The sequence below is a fragment of the Athalia rosae genome, chromosome 2, assembly GCF_917208135.1.
Source record: "Athalia rosae chromosome 2, iyAthRosa1.1, whole genome shotgun sequence".
In the NCBI taxonomy this organism is placed as follows: Eukaryota; Metazoa; Arthropoda; class Insecta; order Hymenoptera; family Athaliidae; genus Athalia; species Athalia rosae.
The window spans coordinates 28,435,277-28,456,276 of NC_064027.1; the positions used below are offsets into that span (position 1 = coordinate 28,435,277).

The window sequence follows — 21,000 nt, forward strand, 5'->3', positions numbered from 1 at the left end:
CCCACGGTCCTTTGTTCGAGGGTGTGCGATGTCCCATTCGGCGTCCGGAGCCGAAAACGTATCTTCGACTCACGGAATATTAGGAAAAAAAGAAAAAAAATTTACATATTTTATCAACACTTGTCAAAAAAAAAAAAAAAAAAAAAGCTTGAAAACCGTGAAACGACACCCATCATTTTTTGGTACGTGATATTATTTTCTTTATTTCAATATTTTCATCCTTTTTTTTTTTTTTTGTTCAAAGGTAAATTAGTTTTCTGTGACCGTCGTGACATGGTATGCAAAACGTTGGCCCGAATCTGATAGTAGGAGGCTTTCAGAGAGAGCTGTGCGCATATATTCGAATTGAATTACTTATGAGGAAGCAGCTGGCGGAGTGAAATTAGCATAAACATATCCGCCGGTAGAGATGTAAGTAAGCGAGTACAGAGAGTACGGTGTTCGTTTTGTTATTCGACGTAATTCGATACGAGGTGCAGGGAGGGTAGGGTACAGATTACTCGCGAAGACAAGAAGTAAACGTGTGTAATCTTTTAATAATTTATTAAATATTATATTATTTAATTACAAATCGTATATATCGTATAAATACTAAGCTAACAGTCGATGGTCTAAACACCTAGATTTATGTAATTACAAATTATCGTGTATGCGTTAATGACACTGGAATTATGGCTTTTTATATTCCTACTTGGCACGCGTTTTCAATATGCGAATGTGTGAGAGGATGATTTTTGTTTTTTTTTCTCGAAAATTCTCGCTACACTATAATTATAAATAACAAAGAGAACAAAAATAAAAAAAAAAAAAAAAAAAAAACAATATCAATACTAATGATAAAATTAAATGAAAGTTATTCAATATTCGTTGATAATGATAGCGTTGTCTGTCCGTCCTGATTTTCGTCCTCCCGACTGGAATTGAAATTTTCTCTCTTCCGACGTATTTCCATTGTCGAACTTCGTCCGTCTCGTGTCCGGTGGTCCGTCGATCGGTCGCGTTAACCGTATTTCATAATATCGATAATTCGTTTCGTTTGGTTTCTCACGACGAGTTATTGAGCTTCGTTGGGGGCCTGTGCGCTGTAGGCTAGGTCGTGGGCATCGCCGTTCGTGTCGAAACTCCTGTAATAACCCTGAGTCTGAGGAGCCGACGGAGCGGATGACCATGCCTGAGAAGAGGGTGCCGCTGCCCAGCTGGCGGCGGACTGCGCGCCCTTGCTGAAGAAACTTCCGGCGGAACCGCCGCTGCCGAACAGTTTTTGGAAGGCCAAAATACCGGCTAGAAGCAGGGCGATCTTGCCGACGAACAAAGCCTTCAGCACGAGGAGAGCTAGACCGCCGAGAGCCAGTGGGATAAGGGCGAAAAGCTTCACGCCGACAGCGGCGATAATAGGGAGAGCCATTTTCTTGATTTTACCACGTCCTGAAAGGAGAGAAGAAAGAAATGAAACAAAAAAAAAAAACATATTCAAAGGTAATTACAAACGAGTATCTTCTCTTAATATTTATTCATGTCCTCTAACAGACGGCGGACTTTCATTTCACAACGTTTACAAAATACCTAAGCAATATGGGTTGGTAGGTTCGTACGTGACGCGTGAATAATATCGATGTCAACGTTCCGCAAAACCTTGACATCGAATCGTTATTATTTATAGCCTGAGAAATCCTAGCGTCGAAAATTCGATCGGATCGGGTCGACCGACGGTTCGTGTAACCGGGGAACAAAGTTCACGACGGTTCCGGGACGGGGTCCGATTTTATTCCTCTTTCGCACGAGATTCGTCGGAAGCACATCGCGATTCCTAGGCCCGAAACGAAGCTTAACGGCTCCTCGTCCGACTCGGGGGCGTTGATCTTTACCATTCGGGGATGCTAATTGCGGAGGGTTTCAGCTGTTTGTAAAGTTATGCAACAATTTGAAAACGCGTAGGCAACGGTCGTCGAGCAGGTACCGTTACTCGGACCGGTGTATAATAGCGGCGTTAAATTATTCGTGAAATGAGACGGAGTTGGCGTTGATTTATTCATTGATTTTTTTTTTTTTTTCTGTTAACCGTGACCTCGGTACGCGGGATTCGAATATTCTCTATTTTCGTTGCGAAACAATGGGGAAAAAAAAAAGATTCTCGTAAAAAATGTGTAACGATCGTCGGAGAGCTGTTCACCCATCGTTAAAGAAAGTGAAGAAGGCCTTGGGACGTATAGAGCTCTCTTGAGTCAACTGGTAGTGAAAGGCCGACTCGAGACCCGTCCGCACAACCTAGCCACTGATATTATTATATATTATACCGCGAGAAAAGTAAGTCATTATGCAACCGGTGGTACGGATCAACTTTCGTATTATTCGTTGTTTGTTTGAAATGAAATTTCGATCGACTTTACCTTCTTCCAGAGCGCGGGAGATCGATCCTTCGGGCATGCTCAATTTCAGACTGTGACTCTTGAGGAAAGACATCGTCGACTCGTACAGCATGCTTACGATCTTGAAAGTCTTGTCGGTGGCGTCGCGCGGCAGTTCGTTCATCAGTTCGGTCTCGGTCTCCAAAACTTTGCCGCTACGCTCCACTGAAACAACGAACCATGAAAATTAGAATTAATCAGATTACGAGACACGCCGAATCATCGTCGAATCGATCGAACGCGAACAGCCGTCCGGAGTGCAACGACTCCTCCGGACGGATTCGATTTCAACGACTAACGCCGCCGCGATGAAACCAACGATCGACGAAAGATGGAAAAATTGAACTCACTCGGTCCGTCCCTTACGAACTTGACCCCGTCGATCAATTGGATGTCACTCGACCTCGAAGCTCTTCCCAGGACACTGACGGTTTTAACCGCGATGCAGGAGAGCATTTCCTCGTGGTTCAGGCAATCCAGATTACCGACGTTATCGGGCATGGGGACAGCCAACGCCGAGGCGGCCAGGAGACCGAATACGATTAGTCCGTTCATGACTGTCGAGGGTGTTTTGCGTCGATCGATCTTCGAGAGGTTCGCCGAGTTACGGAAGTACCACTTAACTGCACTGAACGTTGAAAATTTCGGAGTAAAATGTGACATAGCCCTCCGATGCTTGAATCTTTATAGTTGTGCCCCCCACCCTCTACCTCTCGGTATGCTCATCTCTCGGTGACGACGTTGCCTACCGAGAAAACTTTCCTCGATAATTTTTTAAACAAACCACCGACAGCTCCACTACCTCCGACACGGGCCCCGACTATTTTTCGTCCCATGGGCGGGACCGTATCGATGAGTCAAAACGAGATTACTCCTAGCCCGTTCCGTCGGTCTATCCGAACACCGGCTCGGCAGAATTTAGGTCAGATGCCGGGGGAGCAGGAGACCGGGCTGGACCATCGGGGGCTCCGGACACAAATTCGGATTTACTGTACGGGCGTTTGGGAAAAATCGAAAACTTCCGAAGGAACGAGATTTCGTGAGTCGACGGGGCTCTCGCAATTCGGGAATAACGTTCTCCGTTTTTCATCGGCAAGCTGATACGAAACTCGCACAAGTTCCGGAAATACATTCGTCTCGTATACGCGACGTTCGAGTCGTTAAATGTGTGTCGACGGACCACACCTGACACTCGACAGTCGCTACGTACGAACTAAATATCCGAGTGTAACAGTTTCCACAAGCCGTTTTATGGGTTTGGAAATTTACTAGCCTCTCGAAGTTATTATCCGGCAGATTTGTTTCCTCATCCTTTTTTCACGTTTCATTTGTTTTACGAATATGGAAAGGCGCCCGGATGTTCCGTTTTCCTTTTCTACGTTTCGTTCATTCTTCATCGGCGTCATTTTTGTCGATCGAGCTATTTTATGGGCTCTTCGGAGAGGATAGAGCGCCTCGGTGTAGCTACGCGTTCGGTCGAAATCGTAAGGGTATAATAAAGTGGCCAAGACTCACCTTGATTGCCTTGACCCAGAGAGGACAACCGGTATCCGGTAACGCGTGAACCATCAAACGACTAACTGGTTTTCCTTACGTAATCTACATAATACAACCGCATTCTTTGTCTAGAAATTTTAGTTCGCTCCGGATCCCTCGTTCTCCGCATCGTGTAATAGCACATAATCATTCAGGAGAGAAAGAAGAGGGAAAAAAAGAAACGAGAATCACGATCATCGTTGATATCGCGATATCGACGAGCTGCAACTATATCGGCGAAAATATTTACCGGACAATTAGTCGTACTTGAAATTCGTACACTTACGTTCGGCCGAAATTCAATGTCTCACTTACCCCGCAGTCCAAATGCGGTACGACAAAAAAATGGGTCGGTATTAATTTGAATATGTTTAAAATTCCCTCACCTTATGAATAACGCCTGACAATAGATTCCGACCCATTGTTTGTCGAGAGATGGAAATGTATTTAAATATTTAATATAGGTTTCGCATTACTTAACGGTAAATTTACCCGTCGCAGACGACATATTTCCGTAAACTCTTAAACACCTCGCGACTCACCTTACAATTAGACTCCGAACGTCGCGTACACGCGGCGACGCATTTTGAGCGAGTTGTTGTTTTTTTTTCTTTTCTCTTTCTCTATTTTCTTCCGACGTTTCATCTCTACGGCCTTGATGTGCATCTGTACGATCCGCAAAATTGATTTCAACATTTTATTTTCCCAAGAGCCGGTTTTCGCGGTTACCCATCGTCGTGAAAAAAAGACCCATGGAAAGTGTCTTGCAGGGTGCGCGGTGTTTTCTATTTGCCCGAGAGAAAACGAGATTCTTTGTTCAAAAATTACGATTATCTGGCGCGTACTAAACGGAGAAATTTTTTCAATCCACACCGTATCCGCCGCTCAATTGAGATGATTTTTTTTTTTTTCTCTTCTTTTCTTTTTTCGGCCATCGCGATTTTCTCTGACGTCGCGAGCGATCGTGCAGCACATAGCGAGACTCCTCCGGGCGCATAGCGCGATGTGATCGTCCCGGTGGTAGTTGGGCCCTTTTTCCGAATCTCCTTCAGGGTGGGCCCCCTCCTGAGAAACGGTCAACGCCCTTCGGGACTAGGTCGAGGCTAACCACGCGCGGTAGGAGATCGGGTCTACGATGATTTTTGATAACCCGTTGCACAAGTTTTTACGTACATTGTGCGTACGCGATCGTTTCTTCGTTCGAATAAAATTCATTGTGAAAATGAAAATCGGTTTCGCTGCTCGCAAATGGAAGTCGGTCGCGGATCCGTTTATCGAATACGGAAATGGGAGACGAATAAATTCCATCGAGTGAGTCAAGGCCCCCGTACTATTGCCGCGTGTAACGCGTATGTATATTCAGGAACCGGACTTGAGACCGCGGATTTCGTTGACTCTTAGAACGTCCGCGTCCCATCTTCGTCGTAAGGCAGACGGAACTTTCTCCATTCCGTGTTATTATATTGACGTAACTTGTCACGTGCCTCGCGTTCGATTCACGGTGTATGCGGTAAATTTGAATTTACTTTTTTTCACACGATTCTGTTCTTTTTCCCGTTCGTGTGTCGATGAGACCGGTTAGCGATCGTTCGTTACTCTCGCAATGAAAGGTATATAAGGTGATACCGCTTTAAATTTATGAGGATAATACCGTCGACGATCATTATACTTTATTCAACGAGAAATTGTACAATTCACGCCTCGAGAAAGAATGGCTGATCATAATTTATAGCGGTAATCGAATTCTCATTGAGCATTTTTATCGGCTTCGATACAACGACTGTACAAATTGATTCCAATAGTCGATAAATCAAATTTTCAATCTCTGTAAAATTGATAAGGTAAGTCGTCGTCCTCTAGGCCGGATCTTCTGTAGAGATCGTCGTTCCTTCTGTATTTGCTCAATGGGATATTGACGACGTCGTAGTTGGAAGCGGAGGATCCCTGAGCGACTTTTTTCAGCCCAACGATCGCGGCCAATATCAAACTCATGAGACTCAGGATAACAGCCTTGCCGCTCAGGACGGCTAAACTCTTGAGGGCGATCGGTAGAAGAATCGATTTTATCAACAGAAAACCAACCAACAACGGTAACACGTACTTGTTGTACTTCTTCTTCTTTTTACGGGCTGAAAAAAAAAAATTTACTTTTTATTCTCGAATCCTCGACGACGATCAGTTTTTCCCACAGAGACAAAAATTTTCTCACCCTCGACCGGATTGTCGTCCGGAACGAACGAGTCCAACAAATTCATCGCACCATTTTCTATCCATCCGGTTAGACCGGAAGACGAATCTCTGAGTTCCAGATCATTTTCGGACGTTGATTTCGATAAAGTCTCGTCACTGAGAACTCCGCATAGGAAAAATATCACCAAGCAAAACGTGTAGAGCGATAACATTTTCATCGATTAGATCTGTCGTACGAGCGATATATTTATTCGAAAACTCGTCGCATCCGGTCTCATTGCTTCCGGAATGGAATTTTCTTTTTTTTCTTTTTTTTCTTTTTTTCTTTTTTGTTTCACTTGTGCTCGCGCCGTGATCTTTGATAAAAATTGACGAGGATAGTCGGTAGCTGCATATCGAGGTAGTGAACGACGCGCAAAGAAGATGACAACTGACTCGATTCTCGGGAAGTAAATAACTTTATATAGAGTCTAAGGAAACAGTAAAAAGAGCCTTCAATCATCTTGATACTGACGCGTGACGATCGTCCGGTTCCTTCGGGTTCCTCCCGGACTCGTTATATTCGCAATTCTTCTCCAAGATCCGACTCGTCCATTGGTCAGAATTTCCGCCTCTCCGGAACGATTGGTCGACGCTAACTCCGAGGATTAAGGGTGTCCCAGCGCCGAGCCCGAACTCCGAAATGAGTTTAGAAACGATCGCAGCACACCTGGTGCTCACCACGCCAACCACGTTGATTTCAGAGCAGTTAGTATGCCCAATATTCGATGGGTAATAGTATCACTGGCGCTCATTCCACTCATATACCTAATATTTTTCGTCATGATTCAAAACTGTATGAAAATACGGAATATCACTTTGTTGAATTTTTGATTTTTAAACTAGTAAAAAATTGTAATGCTACTAATCAATGAATTGTTTGCATTCGACAAATGTTGAGGGTGGCATAATCCAAATTTCTGTATAGCCCATTCTGCCAGCGGGGCAGAATGGGGTCACCGAAACATTTCGAAAAAATTGTTTTTGAAATGATCGAAAAGGCCGTCAAACATCATTCTGGATTCGAAATTTTTTTTTCTCTCACGGTTTCCTCGAGTACCCCATTTTGCCCCGCCTTTCCCTAATTATCATATTTTCTTCCGATAACACACCTAAATTATGCACCCAACTGAAACTTTCTACTACCATCGGTCGTGTAGGCCCACGTTTTCTATTTCTCTAATTACAATTCGATACCAAAGTCGGCATTCACAGAATATCCTCTCTTCTCATGTTAAAACCCTACATGAACTACATGCTGACGTCTCTGCACTAAAAAATTCGAACATTTCAATCACTACGAGCGGCTATGCGTTTAAAAAGTCAGGGTTCTGATACGAAGCAATGATAATTTTATTCGTGGGGAAAAATCGAAGAACACGGTCTTATCAGAACGAGAATTTTTAACTCTGGGAATTTTCGGAGAAATGTCACATGAAATCGCCTAGGATGACAACCTATATGATCGCGAAAAAAATTCCACATCCAGATGAGAGGTATACAGAGATTGAAATAACTCGCACTCTTTTCGTAAGGATGTAATTTGTGTGTGATATTTGTCAGCTTGTGATGAGGTGTTGCGAAATTCGCGTATCAAAGAGCAATTTCATTCTAACAAGTTATGAAAAAAGCTCACGCCATGCTGTCACCCGCTTAGCGAGTAATTTCGGGAGTCACAGACATTTAGTGTTCAGTAAGAGGGATTTCCGCTCTTGGTCGATACCATTTGTACGTACATAAGAAATTGTGCTACATTACTGCCCAACTACATTCAAAATGCAACTGCAACGAAAATATAGTTTTCGACTCATGTTCGAATCAACATGCACAAACCAAAGGAAGAATAAAGCAGGTTAAGTTTCTCCAGACCCTGTTGGACCTCACTATGTACCAACTTCGTGGCCTGCCCGTCGACCTCTGTAATTCTTTGCCGTCTGCGGATATTACCCCGATAAGCAAGTTGTCAATTATTTGAGACTCCCCAGTATGAGAAAAACATGGAAAAACTAAGAATATCGTGAACCCCCTTGCCCCAAATGATGAACGTAAGAATTTTTCCAAACTTTCCTCAAGTATTAAAATTGGAATAGAATAAATCAATTAAGTTTTGGATTCAAGTATTAGGGTTTTGGTTCAAACAGAAAATAAAGAATCATTTATGGTCCACGGACTTCGTATTCAAGTCTCTATATCATTCATATTTATAGCTAATCCTATTATTTCGAAAACGTTTTCATTATTTCATAATTTTTTGAATTTTTTTTTTGATAGGATTTAAAACATCTCCCGCGTTTTCATTCTCAGCAAAATTAGTAAAATCTTGAACCCATGCCCCCTAATTCAACGGCCTCCCGGTCCATTTTGGTTTCAACCCATCTTCGTTTCTCACTATGGCCGATCCCAAGAGAGCTGACAAAAAATGTTCAGAGTCTTCTGAACACCCGGGTTGTACCGCAGATTCTTGTAAAAAGCCACTCTATTGCATGCAAAATTTGATACTACGTTTATTTGTACACCGTAAACCCATGCATGGATTATGTACTGTATTGCTGATGCACTTTTTACTCTATTTTTCCATTGTTGTGAAGATGTTCATCATAATTCAAATCACGAAATCCAATTTTTGCGAGGTATGTCATTGTCCAAAAAAAAAAATTCTGGCACAATTTTCTCGCCGAGACAAAATTCTGGATACTTTCTAGATCATGAGCCGAAGTTGACACGATTGTTGACAGAATTTGTGTTTCCTTTTATTTATTTCTTCTAACCGTGACTCGGCCTGAATTTGGAAGTTACAAGTTCTGAGGGGGCCATGTCATAGGCCATAGATGGTATCGGACTATGATGTCACGTAAAATCGCTTGTCTTCAGTTCGACTTTTCAACACAAATTGTACCGATTTCATTTCTCAAAGAAATTCTTTTGGAGCACCCAATTGTTTGAAATCATTTTTCCCGAAATCTCGACACGACACTAAGTACACCATTTTTTCCAATTCTAGAGAAAGTCTCGAGAAATCTTTTCTCCGAGACGTATTTTGGGGGTCGCTTATACCTATGATAGGTGGGATTTTTGCAGATTTTTCGCAGATTTTCTGATATTCACTACATGTGAACATCAATTTTCCGCGATGGTCGCTATTTTTCAAATTGTCGATAAAATTATACAAATATGTTATCACCAATATGGACACTTTAGAGACTCTTTGAATTATGGATCGAATTCGGGTTCTCGAGAGATGTTCCGATTCTCGAATGTTATCGGAAACGCAAATTCCGTCTACGAATGGCAAAAATTTCACACATGATCGGTGAGATCTCAGAATATTTGTATCAGTAACAACACGTTGAAAAATTTACTCATAATTTTCGCAAATGGCGAACCTTGCGGAAAATGGATTTTTTTTATCTGAAATTTCGAACAAGAACTCCAGAAAAACCGGTAAAACCCAGTCAGATTCGCACTACAAAAGTCAAGTTCACGACAAACAAATTGACTCAGTTTCAGAGTGAGATGAGTGAGTGAGTAACATCAGCTATAGATCTTGATATGACCCCCTGAAAACATAACCCAAATCGTTGGTAGAAAAATTGGATACAAATCTCGCAACTCTGCAAAAATCGTAGAAAATTCCACCCATGATTCAAATGGTCTGAAAAATTCTGAACTCGCATAACGATTTCTCGGGAATTTTTCCGAAATTTTCAAAATGGTATACGATGCCGAAATCGAATTGATTTTTTATGTGTAACAAATAACTCTGAAAACTCCGCAAAATCCGATACTCTTGGGTGGGGGGTCCAACTTCACGAAGGCAGCCCCCCCCCCCCCCCCCCCCTCAAATTTCAATGCGCGATAACTTTGAATAAAATGAGGCAAACAGAAAAAAAGATAGGGCAATCATGGGCAATCCGTGTGATTTATTCAAAAAAATTTCTGACGTTTGGGGGGGCTAACTTCACATGGGTCAAGTTGTTCCGTCAGAGGGATCCCGGTAAAGTTAACTCGAAGAAAATGCCAAGGGAGCAAAATGTTGCACGAGTTTACACTACAAGGGTTCAAATTTTTTCAGAATTTTCGTGAACAAAAAAAAAATTTATTACCTCTCGAGTCGGAACTATGATGAGCACGAGTGACGTATTTTTCTCAATTTGAAGCAATTGTTATTTCGAAATACCGGAATGGTGTAAGTACGAAAGATTTTCAAGAGCATAAATGTCATCAGAAAAGCATTCTTCGGAATAAAATTTTGTATGAATTGAAAACAAATATGAGCCAAATTCCGCCCATGTTTCTGTGAGTGGGAGGGTGTCTATATTCTCCACAGACTATTTGTGATTTATTGCTGAATTTCAAATAAGCACCTTTTGTTCGAAAACATTCATAGCTCCGGAGGTGATGATTTGAAAACTCAGCACAAAAAATTCGGAGCTCTCCAGAGGTAGGATGGTAACATATAAAATTAAAAACGAAATTTGAGATATGAGGTCTGGAGCCGTGTCAAGTTGACGTGGATAGCCCCATGTATAATAGTTATGTGGCGATAAAGATGGGATTCGGTTCTTAGAGCACGCTTGACGAGCGAGAAATCTTATTTGAGCACCCCTGCTGTTGAGCTCGACTGTGTAGCGCTGATGTCGCTCAAAACGTTGCGGCAAAGTCGTGAACTGTTCCTACGCGACTTTCGGTGGCGCGGGCTAGAAAAACATGGGCAAGCTCACGATTTGTGTTTCGGCTCACATATTTGGTTTTAAGTCGCCAAATGGCAATAATCTGCGTTGTAATTTTTCCAAACGGTCGACAGGATTAGCATGCATGGGGCTATGATCCGTTATTCGGTGCCTTTTCCGTAAATTGTGCGTTTTTCGTGTAATTGTGGTTCGCGTCCGTGTGACAGCTGATCCGCAGCTTCGCAAAAATAAATCAATTACTAATTCAAACTAATTTTGTTCGTTTGTACCTGACGGTAGCTCCCTTCACCACACTTCAATGAGTTGTCCCAAGCAGTTTCAGAGTGATCTGTTGTTTTATCGAGGAGTTATTTGATATATGCGATTGCGTTACACGGACGCCACATAACTATGGAAAAATAAGCGGTGGTGGGGGTCGCTGGGACAGCCTTAAGTTTACCGTGGGAGAGTTTACTAACCATTTCCATTTGTGTATTATTTCACACTCGAGTTAATTCGACTGACTGCTTTATTAGAGGTTGCCCAGACTCGTAATCTCCTGGCTAGTTCTCTCTTATCGCCTATTTTGGATCTCGCATTAATTTATTCTACTATTCGTTCTATTTCGTGCGTTCGACGGACACGAAAATATCCTCCGTCCGTAACGGACGCGCCCGCGGAGCAGACAAGGGTGGTCGTAAAAATCGTCTCGTCGAACCGCGACTCGTTTCAATAATTGCGTAATCGTTGCGCGGCGCGACGATACGATCGCGTTGAAAATTCGATTCAATTCAATTGAATATCCGGCAAAATAGCCGAGATGACGAGGCCGGTGTATCGGATATATATATATATTGTTTTCAATGAATCGAAGAAGAATCGTGTGAAATTCCGGAGTTCGCAACGGTGTTTCTAATTCTGTTAATGGTCGAGTTTTACGACGCTACGCGAAATCGATACTCTGAAACAAACGTTCATTACCAAAAAACGGGATCGGATAGAAAAAACCGTAATGATGACGGAGGGTGTAACAGCCGTAACGAATTGTTGGGTCAACCGTGGAACGTCCAATTACACAGAGTCCGAATTTCAGATACGATGACAAGAAGCGGATTGAAAAATTATTATAAAATATCGTAGGACTGAAAAAAATAACGAACAACTACGTGAAATAAAGTCGAACGCGTGAGCTGGGGCACTGGCATTTGAATAAAATTGCAGTAACATGTGGGTCAGTCGTTTCATACATCAGAAGCCACGGTAATTGGGGTTGGGAAAGTAGAGGGGATAAAAAATGTGAAAAGTTATATCGATATTATCCAGGGTTCGCTGGACAATATTCCGCTACGGTAGGCGTCGACACCTCGTCAAGAGATATTCGATCCACCCACACCGTGTTTGCGACGAAACACCAACCACCACCCACCGCCCCGCGTTCCGCGTACTTTCACCGCAACAAAATTCGCGGGATGATAGAAATACGAGGGAAAAACGCGACATTTCTCCGACGAAACACGGTCGCCGTTTCTAACGATCGAAGTATCGTTCCTCCCCGTTGAATTTCGTCGTCCAATTACTTCGCGCGGCCACACGGCATTCCTTCTCGCGCGCGATAATTTCGTTTCTTGTTCGTGGGATCGAAATCGAAGAAATATATATTAACGAGGGAAAATGACGTGCGAGGGGTCCGGACACCTCGGCCTTATTTCGACGGGGAGAGAGAGAGAGAGTCGATATCGGAATTGGCAAAAGTTGTTCCGTAAAAATTAGAAACTTGTACCTACGATCAAAAATCTTTGTCAATTACTCGTCATGTATGTCCCCGGTGGATAACAACTCCACCACCGGCTATTACGATATCCTGTCCATCCGGATTATTACAGTTCTTGCCGCAGAAACTCCGACGATAATTTTCACAGACTGTCTATTTTCTCGTCAACTGAAGCGTGCAACTCGTCGTACCGTTCGCTTGTTTGTTGGTATCGTCCGACCGCCCCGAACTGGCCAGTTTCTTCGCGTCCTGCACTAACTGCGGATCTGTTTCACATGCTGGATCTGAAATAATAAATCCGATTCGAGCGGTTCGATCACCTGCAGCGCGGGATCGCTCCACATTTTTCCTGATTAGTTTCAATTACTCTAGTCTCCGTACGTGGCCCTCGACTTCTCGCGGTCGTTGACCTTTCCTCGATTCGGTATCCGATGACCGCCGTCCACCTGTGCAACGTGAAAATTTCAAGGGAAGAAAAATCCAAGTGAGTGTGAAGTTCGAGCGTTGTCTTGCCGCGATAAACGATGAAATTCACTGTGAAAAATTAGTTTTTTTGTTAAGCCAGAGATATTTCGCTGACAAAACAAAAAAAATATGAAGATAAGAGTGACATTTTTGTTTCTACTGTGCACCAGCTCAGCTGTGAATACTTCCGGTACCCTCGATACCCACCGCGCGTCGCCCGATAACTTTATGAAGAGTGAGAATTTTTACGATACCGATTCAAAACCCAAACACAGAGTGTTCGAATACTCGAATAGAATGGAGACGGATTCCCACGACGAGGTTCGAGGTCAATCGATCATATCGTTCAAACGATCCGGCCGAGTCTTCGCCGGAGGTCTCGCGAATATTTTCGACAGAAGTCTCGGGCGAAAATCCCAAAGAGAAATTCAAGATTTAGCTATAGTCAGATTCAATTCCAAACAACCCTCGAGGATCCTTGACGTCGGATCGTTGGGCACCAGAGAGAAAGGTGATCTGCGATTTATGTTTCCTTTTTTCATGTTAAAAATCGATAACCCTAAGTTTGACGATCGTTTGATTTTCGTTCGCAGTACTTTCGCGGAAAAAGAAGGACAAAATGACGCAGTTTATGCTGCCACTGTTGGTGGCGTACAAATTGAAATTCGCAGCGTTGATTCCGGTACTCCTCGGCGGTATGTCCTTACTGGCCTCGACGACAGCTTTGGCGGGATTTTTTTTCGCCTTGTTCGCAGCCGTCCTAGGACTGAAAACTCACTAAAGATCGTCTGCACCTGTCGCAGGGTAGTTGAACTTTGTCATACCAAAGGGATATAATTCACTCGAAGAGGACGAGAAATGTGAAAGAAAAAAAATTGGAAAGTATTCGTTCGATGCATGCATTTTACTTCTCCAAACTCGGCTATAGAATGTTGTAAAAAAGTGTCGACTCGGCTGAGCCATAACGAAAATCGATTGAATTTCACCAAAATATTGAAGATGAATAACAATACATTTATTTTCCAGTTCACATTACAGATAAACGAGGTTTTTCTATTTTTCTCTGTTATGCTGTTGCTCTCGTATGTAATATATCGTCTTATTTATTATTTTATCCATCGCATATAGTTTGATATAATTTATTTATTACTATACGAAACACCCCGAGAATAAATAAATTACCGACACGTGTACAATTGTTCCTCTTAAAAACTTTGATATACGATATACATACATATGTAGTGAAATGTGTAAATTGATAAGCTGTCAAATTATTAGTCTAAATTACTCAGTGACATGACTTGATTTTTTCTATGCAATAAATAATATAGTTATTAAATAAGTTCGAGTGTCATAGATGATAGCATAAATTAAACGAATCGTTTACTTCACGATACAATCGCATCATTGCAAATACTATTGTCGGGCTCTGATTTTCATATCTCTCCACATCACGATTACATCAATGGCATTTCCAATATAGTTTTCTCCAAATTCGTTCCATCATTCGCATTTCCTTATTCTTTTCGAACTCGGTTGACCCCTTCGATTTCGACGCTGAAGAAAATACGACGACAAAACTCCGTCGTCTCACTGTATCGAGACTCCGTACTGACCCTTGTACGCCAAAGAATGTGCGAAATTCTCCGCGGCGCCGTTCTGTTTCAGCGTATCCGGTGTCTCCGCAGGTGCGACGGACTCCAGACTCCTCATGCTCCTGTCCCAGCCGCCCCCTCCACCGCCGGACTGCCATCCGCTGCTGTGGCCGTGCATGTCACCGCCACCTTGTTTTTGCATAAGTAGTTTCTTGAGGCCGATGATGAGGGAGAGTACGAGTGCGAGTTTACTGATTATCAGAGCCTTTCCGGCGATGAGGAAGAGGACTCCGATGGCCAGGGGGATCATAGCGGCCATTTTCATCGCCATTCCCATCATCATCATGCCCATCATTTTCTTCATTTTGCCGCGACCCTCCTCGATGCTCCGCTTGAAGTCGGACGACGTCATTTTCGGCAGGCTTATCCGAATGTCGAAACCGTTGAGCAGGGACGCCACTTTGTCGAAGAGAATATTGTCGAGGATATCGTCCCTCGAGGAGCCGGTCGCCCTACCGAGAGTCTCGAGTTCCTGGTCCGAGTAGGAGCGTCCGTCGTTTTTGTTATTCTTCACGAGCTCCATGTTCTCCGTTATCGGTATATCGCCGATCCTCGACACCCTGTCGAAGAAGGTGATCGCCTTTTTCTTCAGACACGGCGCGAGACCGACGTTGTGCTGCTGGCACTCCTCGTACACTCTGTAAGCGACGCGATATCCTTTGTCGAGGATCTCGAAATCCTCGGCGGGTGTGACGAACCTCAACGACATCGCGATCGCCAAAATTACCCCGAACGACTGAGACGAGATCATGATTTTTCCTTTCCTTTGTCTTCTCCTCTTACCGCACACACAGTCCTGTTACCGCAAAGAGCACTCGCTGTTATATCACTAAAAAAAATTTATATTTTTATCACTTCGGTGTACGGCGTGTATCCGGCGTCCTTTGTCCGTCCGAATCGAGCGACGTTTTATATTATATCCAATTGTCGTCGGGTTTGTGTCACAAATCGAATACCCTTCGCCGAAGGGATCGCAACTTCAACTGAATATCTAAGCAGACTTTAGGCGAATTATATACACGGTCAGAAAATTACGGAGGGGTGAGCAAATGTTAACGATGGGAATGTGTCCGTCTAACTCCGACCCGTTAAAAAGTCGGCAACGTCGAGTCGGTCTGCTCTCTTTGCACGCTCGCAATGATAGGGAGAAGGTGGCGCGCGGGGATATGACCCCGAAGAGATTCTCGGGGCCCCTCTGACACAGAGACCCACTACTGAAGTTTCCTTCCTATTCGTGTACACGCGTCATCCTCCGCACGGCATCTCCGCAGCAGCAGCAGGAGCAGAGAGGAGAGCACCTTCTATTGCTCTTATAAACAAAAGAAAGCGTGTGATCAACCCGGGAATGGGGTAACGTGTGTGCGCGGATTACACGTGCTCACCAATCCGAGCTAACGCTAACCGTAGTCCTCTTCGTTCGTGTATGCCTATCATTTTTTTTTTTCTTTCTTTTTATTTCCTACTTCTCACCTTCCTCCTTATTTTACATCATTGGAGACAGATACAAAGTTTATTCTCACGCAGCGTCGGTTGTATTCTCCCCCCGGAGGATTATCGGGGTAAGTAGGCAAAAATTTTGATACGTTTCTACAAAGCAATCAGAGAAAATTGTCGTAACGGATTTTCATACGGCCAATTTATAACGTTTCTAATGTCGAGGAAGAATTTTTATTACCCTTTCGTGTCAATTATATTAGAGTACAGACGGATACAACGCGCTCGCGTGTAAAGGACCTCTTCATCCTATCAGTTTAATGGACACTTAGCAATAATTATCACTCTGATACCGGATCCCGCGTCACGTATGTACGCAAGGTATTCCTAGTCTCAGGGCATCCAAGGGTCGCCCAAACTGGCTCCTCACGCGTAGTGAATTAGAGGGAAAAAAAAAAAAAGAGAACAAATTAATAACGTGGCGAATTTCACCAGAAATTCGGGTCATCGCGTACGCGTGGATTGTCGAAAATCACCGTCCCGAGTACAACAGCCGGCGTTTTTTATACTTTAATTCAGTCACGAAACAATCGGACAACCTGAAACAGTTCTACGAAATTCCCACGGGAATATCCGGAGGTCCCGAAGGCGTCGGATCTAACGCTTCTCTTCCTCCTGTTCCAGTCCGAATGAAAATTCTACCGCCGTGGAATGTCAGCGATGCGCGCGCGAGGATCTGCGGACGCAGCGTTCGTTCGAGGTCGATAAAACGGGAAAAACACATTCTGTATAATATACTGCAATTCTTCGGCATCGTCCGCCTATCGCACCGAAAGACGCGGAGTAGATCGTAGAATGGGATGCGCGTACCTTAGAAACATTCCGCACACATAAGGTTCCAGGGAAAACGGTATGAATTTGACCGTGGATCCGATCGACCTCCGCTCTCCGAGGAGACAACACTATTCCTACCGCTAGATTTCCTCCGGAGTGCCGCCTACCGTGGATATCTTATGACCATAGTCACCCGTTGGCCGCCAGCGACGCGAGGACAAAATTATTCCCAGGCTCGGGGATCGGAGTCCGTATTTCTGAGGCGCGCGGGTACGACGCGGTCGTTGAAAAGTCGCGGGACCTTTGACCCAGAAAAATCGACGATCCGATACCGCCGTTTGTTTTATAACTCGATGACGAGCCGCTCTCACCGAATCTATAACGCTCTAGTTTTCCGATTCGGAACCGCCGACGCTCAGCCGATGCCGATATGTGTGTCGAACTTGATTCGCATGGTTGAAACGGAAAAGACGCAAACGACGTTACACGGACTTACGACTGCGCGGAGGATACATCAGCCTCTGTAACAGACCAGCTGGAACGAGGCTACTGAAACTGCATCTCTAATGGATTCAATTTACCTGATTCCCTAATGTACTCCGTCAATTTTCGCGGGATATTACATACCTCCGTGCCATTTCAGAGATCCATTCAGGTTTCCTTGGAACTCCGGTCCGGTAACTGCGCCGTACGAGAAATAATTACTCGAGCGAGGAACGTGCGGTTAGGTGGGAAGTTGAACGCGTATCCATTATGGCACTCATCTCATCTGCATTCTGTGGGTAATCAGATAAAAATCTTGTATTCTTAAGCGCGACGTGTGAAAAATTAGAACCGCTCGAGTAATCGCGCACAATTAGCAGTAATTACAGTAAACTGGATGCAAGAATTTTTATATATCATTTCGCTCAAAAATTCATTCGCATAATAAACTCGACGAGTTGTACCGGTGAAAACGAAATTTACATGCATCTACGGTATGTGTAACGAAAAAAACCTTCTGAATAAATTTACGGGCGCATCGAAAGTAAGACAAGCAGTCCAGATTTTTAAAGTTTTCAACGACTCGCTAAGGATACTTTCAATACGTCCAACGAGTGGGTTTTACAGACGAGCGGTCGAACCAAAGCGGAGGCGGATTGCGGAAGGATCGCGACGAGGATGCGAGTTCAGGTCGGCCCAGTGGCACACAAAAGGAGAAGATGTATATACGGAGCCGGCAGATGCTTCGGATCGAAAGATAATTGACATTTTTCGACCTGGTTCTCCACTTGGAAATTACTATATGAACTCACGAAAGGCGAATATCAGAGGCACTCGGTTCCCCACGCTTCTCGGCGGACGTCAGACTTCGCGACGCGAGAAATAGAAAATTCATCTTTCGGTTCGCGAATTTCCGAAAATCGATACGAAACAAAATATGTCGAAAGATATTCTATGATTTTCAACGAGACTGCGAATTTTCAGGGATTCCGAGACTTGACAACTTTTTTTTTTTTTTTTGAACTTGTTTGAAAATTTTCGAATTCAACGGCAATGGACTTCGCGGAGCTTTGCGAACCGATACGCGGATCACCCATGTACCGGATGGTGCGTCGAGCCTGTTGCGTGCAGGGAAAATTTACAGAAAATATCTTACTTGTGCACCGCTGCGAATCGACTGAACATAATTTAGCCTGGTTTATAGAAATTATATTACCTAGTTATATAACCGTAACATGATTCTGTTCTCCTTTGAAAGGCTTTGGGTTATTTGTAACGCGTAGGTACGTTACGATTCTTACGTCGTTGGCAACGGTTCGACGTTGCGAGGGCAACAAAAATTACGTTAAATAATACGGGAGAAAAATAATATTCAGTCTTACCTATTTCGAATTCGTAACACCCGCCGTCTTTCGTGGTTTCACACGATTATCGCGAGAACGTTGAAAGACAAAATTGAAAGATTGTTAATACAGTAATTCTTACAGATTGCTAATTAATAAACGGTTGTCATCCTCATGTAGGTACATAGACAACAACGAGTGCATCATGCCACGTTTCACGCTCTGTATATGTTGCGCACTATATATTTACCATGTACCCATATGTTTAATTATTTTCTCAGCTATAAAACCGACGCACTTTTTACAGTCCGTTCAGTCGTTTGCGAGGCCTCAGACCTTAGAAGATAGAGCCGGAGGGAAGATAAATCTGATCGAATCTGCGGGGTGGTAAAATGAACTGGCGAGGCGTAGTTATATTTCTGGTATTCATCTGGGTAAAAGCAGAGGCTTCGAACACCACGGCGAAGTCTAGTTGGACGGTGGTTTTGAAAGTATTCGAAAACTGCGCGGACAGAAACGATTCGTTGAACTGCTTGCAGCGGAAAATTTTGAATTTCGCCAACCGCATATCGGAGTCGAAGAGCTTGGAGATATCCGACGGTATAAAATTCGTGAGGGACGCGGGAGGGGACGCCGGAAGGGGCATGAGCGAGTCCAAGTCGAACGGCAAGGTAACGACATTGAGCGATCAGATATGGAACGAGGTGGTGACGTTCTTCAAAACGCACAGTGTCGAGGTGAACATACCGAAACTGTTGGATATCGACAACGAAGGTGAGACCCGGAGACCGGTAAGCGCGCAAACTGGTTACCGAGCATTTTTCTCGCGGTTTCAGGCCGAGGGAAGAAGAACAAAGGATACGGCGGAATAATCCTCCTGGCCGGCGCAATGAAGGGCGCGATGATCTACATGGGGATGCACGCGATCGCGGCCCTCGCCGGCAAGGCTTTGATAGTGGCTAAAATCGCGCTCACTATAGCCTCGGTGATCGCGCTCAAAAAATTACTGGGTAAGTAAGTGGTACCCGGCTTTCGAAGGATCGCCGTGCCGACCAGCGGCGAGGCTGAAATAATTTTTCCTTCGTCCTTCAGAGGGCAGCGGCGGAAAGACGTCCTACGAGATCGTGAAGCATCCTCAGCACACTTACGTGCAAACGCACAGCTCCAGTCACGAATACGGCGGTGGGGGTCACACGGGTCACGGAGGGAGCGGGTACGAAGGTCATTACCGAAAACGCAGCATAGCGAAGACGAAGATCAACGAAAAACTGGAACCCGATACATTCCTGGGGGCCATAGAGGAAACGGCCTACCCCTGGAAATTCGAACCACCGAAGGATCGGCCGATCACCGATTACGCTCCCGATGGCGGGGACGAATTTTATTCGTTCCAACCGTCGAACGGTCAGAATCAGGCTGAAGCAGCGGATATAAATCGTAAACGCCATAATCTGTTCGACTTGAACTCAGGAGGGAAAAGAGACGATCGACTCGCGGAACTGCACGGCGAAAATCAGCAAATCATCAAGTCGGGTATCGATAAAGAATTTTCACCGTTGCAGAGACAGAAGAGATCGCTACATTTTACGAAATTCGTCCAAGGATAGACGGAATATATTTTTTTCGATTATCTCAGCACCGGTGTTATGTCCTCCGGTACGAAGATTTTGCCGATAACGATTGTTAATTCGATATAATAAACGAACTTTAATGATAATTGTTGGAGAACAAAGAAAATAAACGATGATAAAATTTCATTTCGAACATTACAGGGGGACATTAATGTCCCCGAATCGTAAAAACAATGATTCGTCCAAGTGACTTACTCTGGTGGGTATTGGTAAGAAAGTTAACCGATAGAGCTAACAATAGTATACGTTATTGCTGATATGACCAACTTCGGAAGACAAACTTCAAACACCGTTCGGCGGTGCGGCGAAAAGGTCCACAGAATTTAGTAAGTCAAGAGTGTCGTTCGGGGCATGACGTTGATCTATCTGTCATCGTAGATTTACATATTTTTCTTCCCTCTAATTATCAAAGATTCTCTGTACGAACCGACGACGTGAAGCTGTGCAGTGAAATTTTGTGCAAACTTTGGAAGAAAAAACCAAAATCAAGAACGCATACGCCGTGTGGTGAGTCAAGTCATAGGTACGATAAATAAAGGGCAAT

General features: G+C 43.9%; 5 protein-coding genes across 6 annotated transcripts; 2 read left to right on the forward strand and 3 right to left on the reverse strand.

Annotated features, from left to right (window-relative positions):
* Nucleotides 1-526: 526 nt before the first annotated feature.
* On the reverse strand, nucleotides 527-3,064 carry LOC105685702. Its single transcript, XM_012400056.2, has 3 exons — nucleotides 2,756-3,064; nucleotides 2,388-2,570; nucleotides 527-1,425 (listed from the first exon to the last, which is right to left on the reverse strand). The coding sequence occupies exons 1-3, from the start codon at nucleotides 2,958-2,960 to the stop codon at nucleotides 1,055-1,057; spliced, it is 759 nt and encodes a 252-aa protein (XP_012255479.2). The 5' UTR covers nucleotides 2,961-3,064; the 3' UTR covers nucleotides 527-1,054.
* Nucleotides 3,065-5,592: 2,528 nt separating this feature from the next.
* Nucleotides 5,593-6,772, reverse strand: LOC110116986. The gene is made up of 2 exons (XM_020852240.2): nucleotides 6,151-6,772; nucleotides 5,593-6,070 (listed from the first exon to the last, which is right to left on the reverse strand). The coding sequence occupies exons 1-2, from the start codon at nucleotides 6,347-6,349 to the stop codon at nucleotides 5,760-5,762; spliced, it is 510 nt and encodes a 169-aa protein (XP_020707899.2). The 5' UTR covers nucleotides 6,350-6,772; the 3' UTR covers nucleotides 5,593-5,759.
* A 4,525-nt stretch (nucleotides 6,773-11,297) lies between these two features.
* On the forward strand, nucleotides 11,298-14,369 carry LOC110116985. The gene is made up of 2 exons (XM_020852237.2): nucleotides 11,298-13,587; nucleotides 13,670-14,369. Exons 1-2 carry the CDS (start codon nucleotides 13,206-13,208, stop codon nucleotides 13,855-13,857), a joined length of 570 nt encoding a protein of 189 aa, XP_020707896.2. The 5' UTR covers nucleotides 11,298-13,205; the 3' UTR covers nucleotides 13,858-14,369.
* Nucleotides 14,370-14,581: 212 nt separating this feature from the next.
* Nucleotides 14,582-15,704, reverse strand: LOC105685701. The gene has a single exon (XM_012400054.2). It carries the CDS (start codon nucleotides 15,480-15,482, stop codon nucleotides 14,667-14,669), a length of 816 nt encoding a protein of 271 aa, XP_012255477.2. The 5' UTR covers nucleotides 15,483-15,704; the 3' UTR covers nucleotides 14,582-14,666.
* Nucleotides 15,705-16,165: 461 nt separating this feature from the next.
* LOC125499796 lies at nucleotides 16,166-20,656 on the forward strand. Of its 2 annotated transcripts, XM_048649360.1 has the most exons (4): nucleotides 16,166-17,777; nucleotides 19,133-19,599; nucleotides 19,662-19,835; nucleotides 19,918-20,656. In XM_048649360.1, exons 2-4 carry the CDS (start codon nucleotides 19,218-19,220, stop codon nucleotides 20,430-20,432), a joined length of 1,071 nt encoding a protein of 356 aa, XP_048505317.1. In that variant the 5' UTR covers nucleotides 16,166-17,777; nucleotides 19,133-19,217; the 3' UTR covers nucleotides 20,433-20,656. The 2 variants fall into 2 exon arrangements, with proteins under 2 accessions (XP_048505317.1, XP_048505318.1); XM_048649361.1 differs by lacking the exon at nucleotides 16,166-17,777 and having other exon boundaries at nucleotides 18,538-19,599.
* Nucleotides 20,657-21,000: the final 344 nt, after the last annotated feature.

What these genes read in the sequence shown, in the direction of transcription:
- LOC125499796 (XM_048649360.1), top strand. Translation starts at nt 19,218, where the DNA reads ATGAACTGGCGAGGCGTAGTTATATTTCTGGTATTCATCTGGGTAAAA. An exon ending in GTTGGATATCGACAACGAAG is followed by an intron (nt 19,600 to 19,661) that starts GTGAGACCCGGA and finishes TCGCGGTTTCAG; the next exon opens with GCCGAGGGAAGAAGAACAAA. An exon ending in CGCGCTCAAAAAATTACTGG is followed by an intron (nt 19,836 to 19,917) that starts GTAAGTAAGTGG and finishes TTCGTCCTTCAG; the next exon opens with AGGGCAGCGGCGGAAAGACG.
- LOC105685701 (XM_012400054.2), bottom strand. Translation starts at nt 15,482, where the DNA reads ATGATCTCGTCTCAGTCGTTCGGGGTAATTTTGGCGATCGCGATGTCG.
- LOC110116985 (XM_020852237.2), top strand. Translation starts at nt 13,206, where the DNA reads ATGAAGATAAGAGTGACATTTTTGTTTCTACTGTGCACCAGCTCAGCT. An exon ending in GTTGGGCACCAGAGAGAAAG is followed by an intron (nt 13,588 to 13,669) that starts GTGATCTGCGAT and finishes TTTCGTTCGCAG; the next exon opens with TACTTTCGCGGAAAAAGAAG.
- LOC110116986 (XM_020852240.2), bottom strand. Translation starts at nt 6,349, where the DNA reads ATGAAAATGTTATCGCTCTACACGTTTTGCTTGGTGATATTTTTCCTA. An exon ending in GGACGACAATCCGGTCGAGG is followed by an intron (nt 6,071 to 6,150) that starts GTGAGAAAATTT and finishes TTTTTTTTTCAG; the next exon opens with CCCGTAAAAAGAAGAAGAAG.
- LOC105685702 (XM_012400056.2), bottom strand. Translation starts at nt 2,960, where the DNA reads ATGAACGGACTAATCGTATTCGGTCTCCTGGCCGCCTCGGCGTTGGCT. An exon ending in GTTCGTAAGGGACGGACCGA is followed by an intron (nt 2,571 to 2,755) that starts GTGAGTTCAATT and finishes TCGTTGTTTCAG; the next exon opens with TGGAGCGTAGCGGCAAAGTT. An exon ending in CTCCCGCGCTCTGGAAGAAG is followed by an intron (nt 1,426 to 2,387) that starts GTAAAGTCGATC and finishes CTCTCCTTTCAG; the next exon opens with GACGTGGTAAAATCAAGAAA.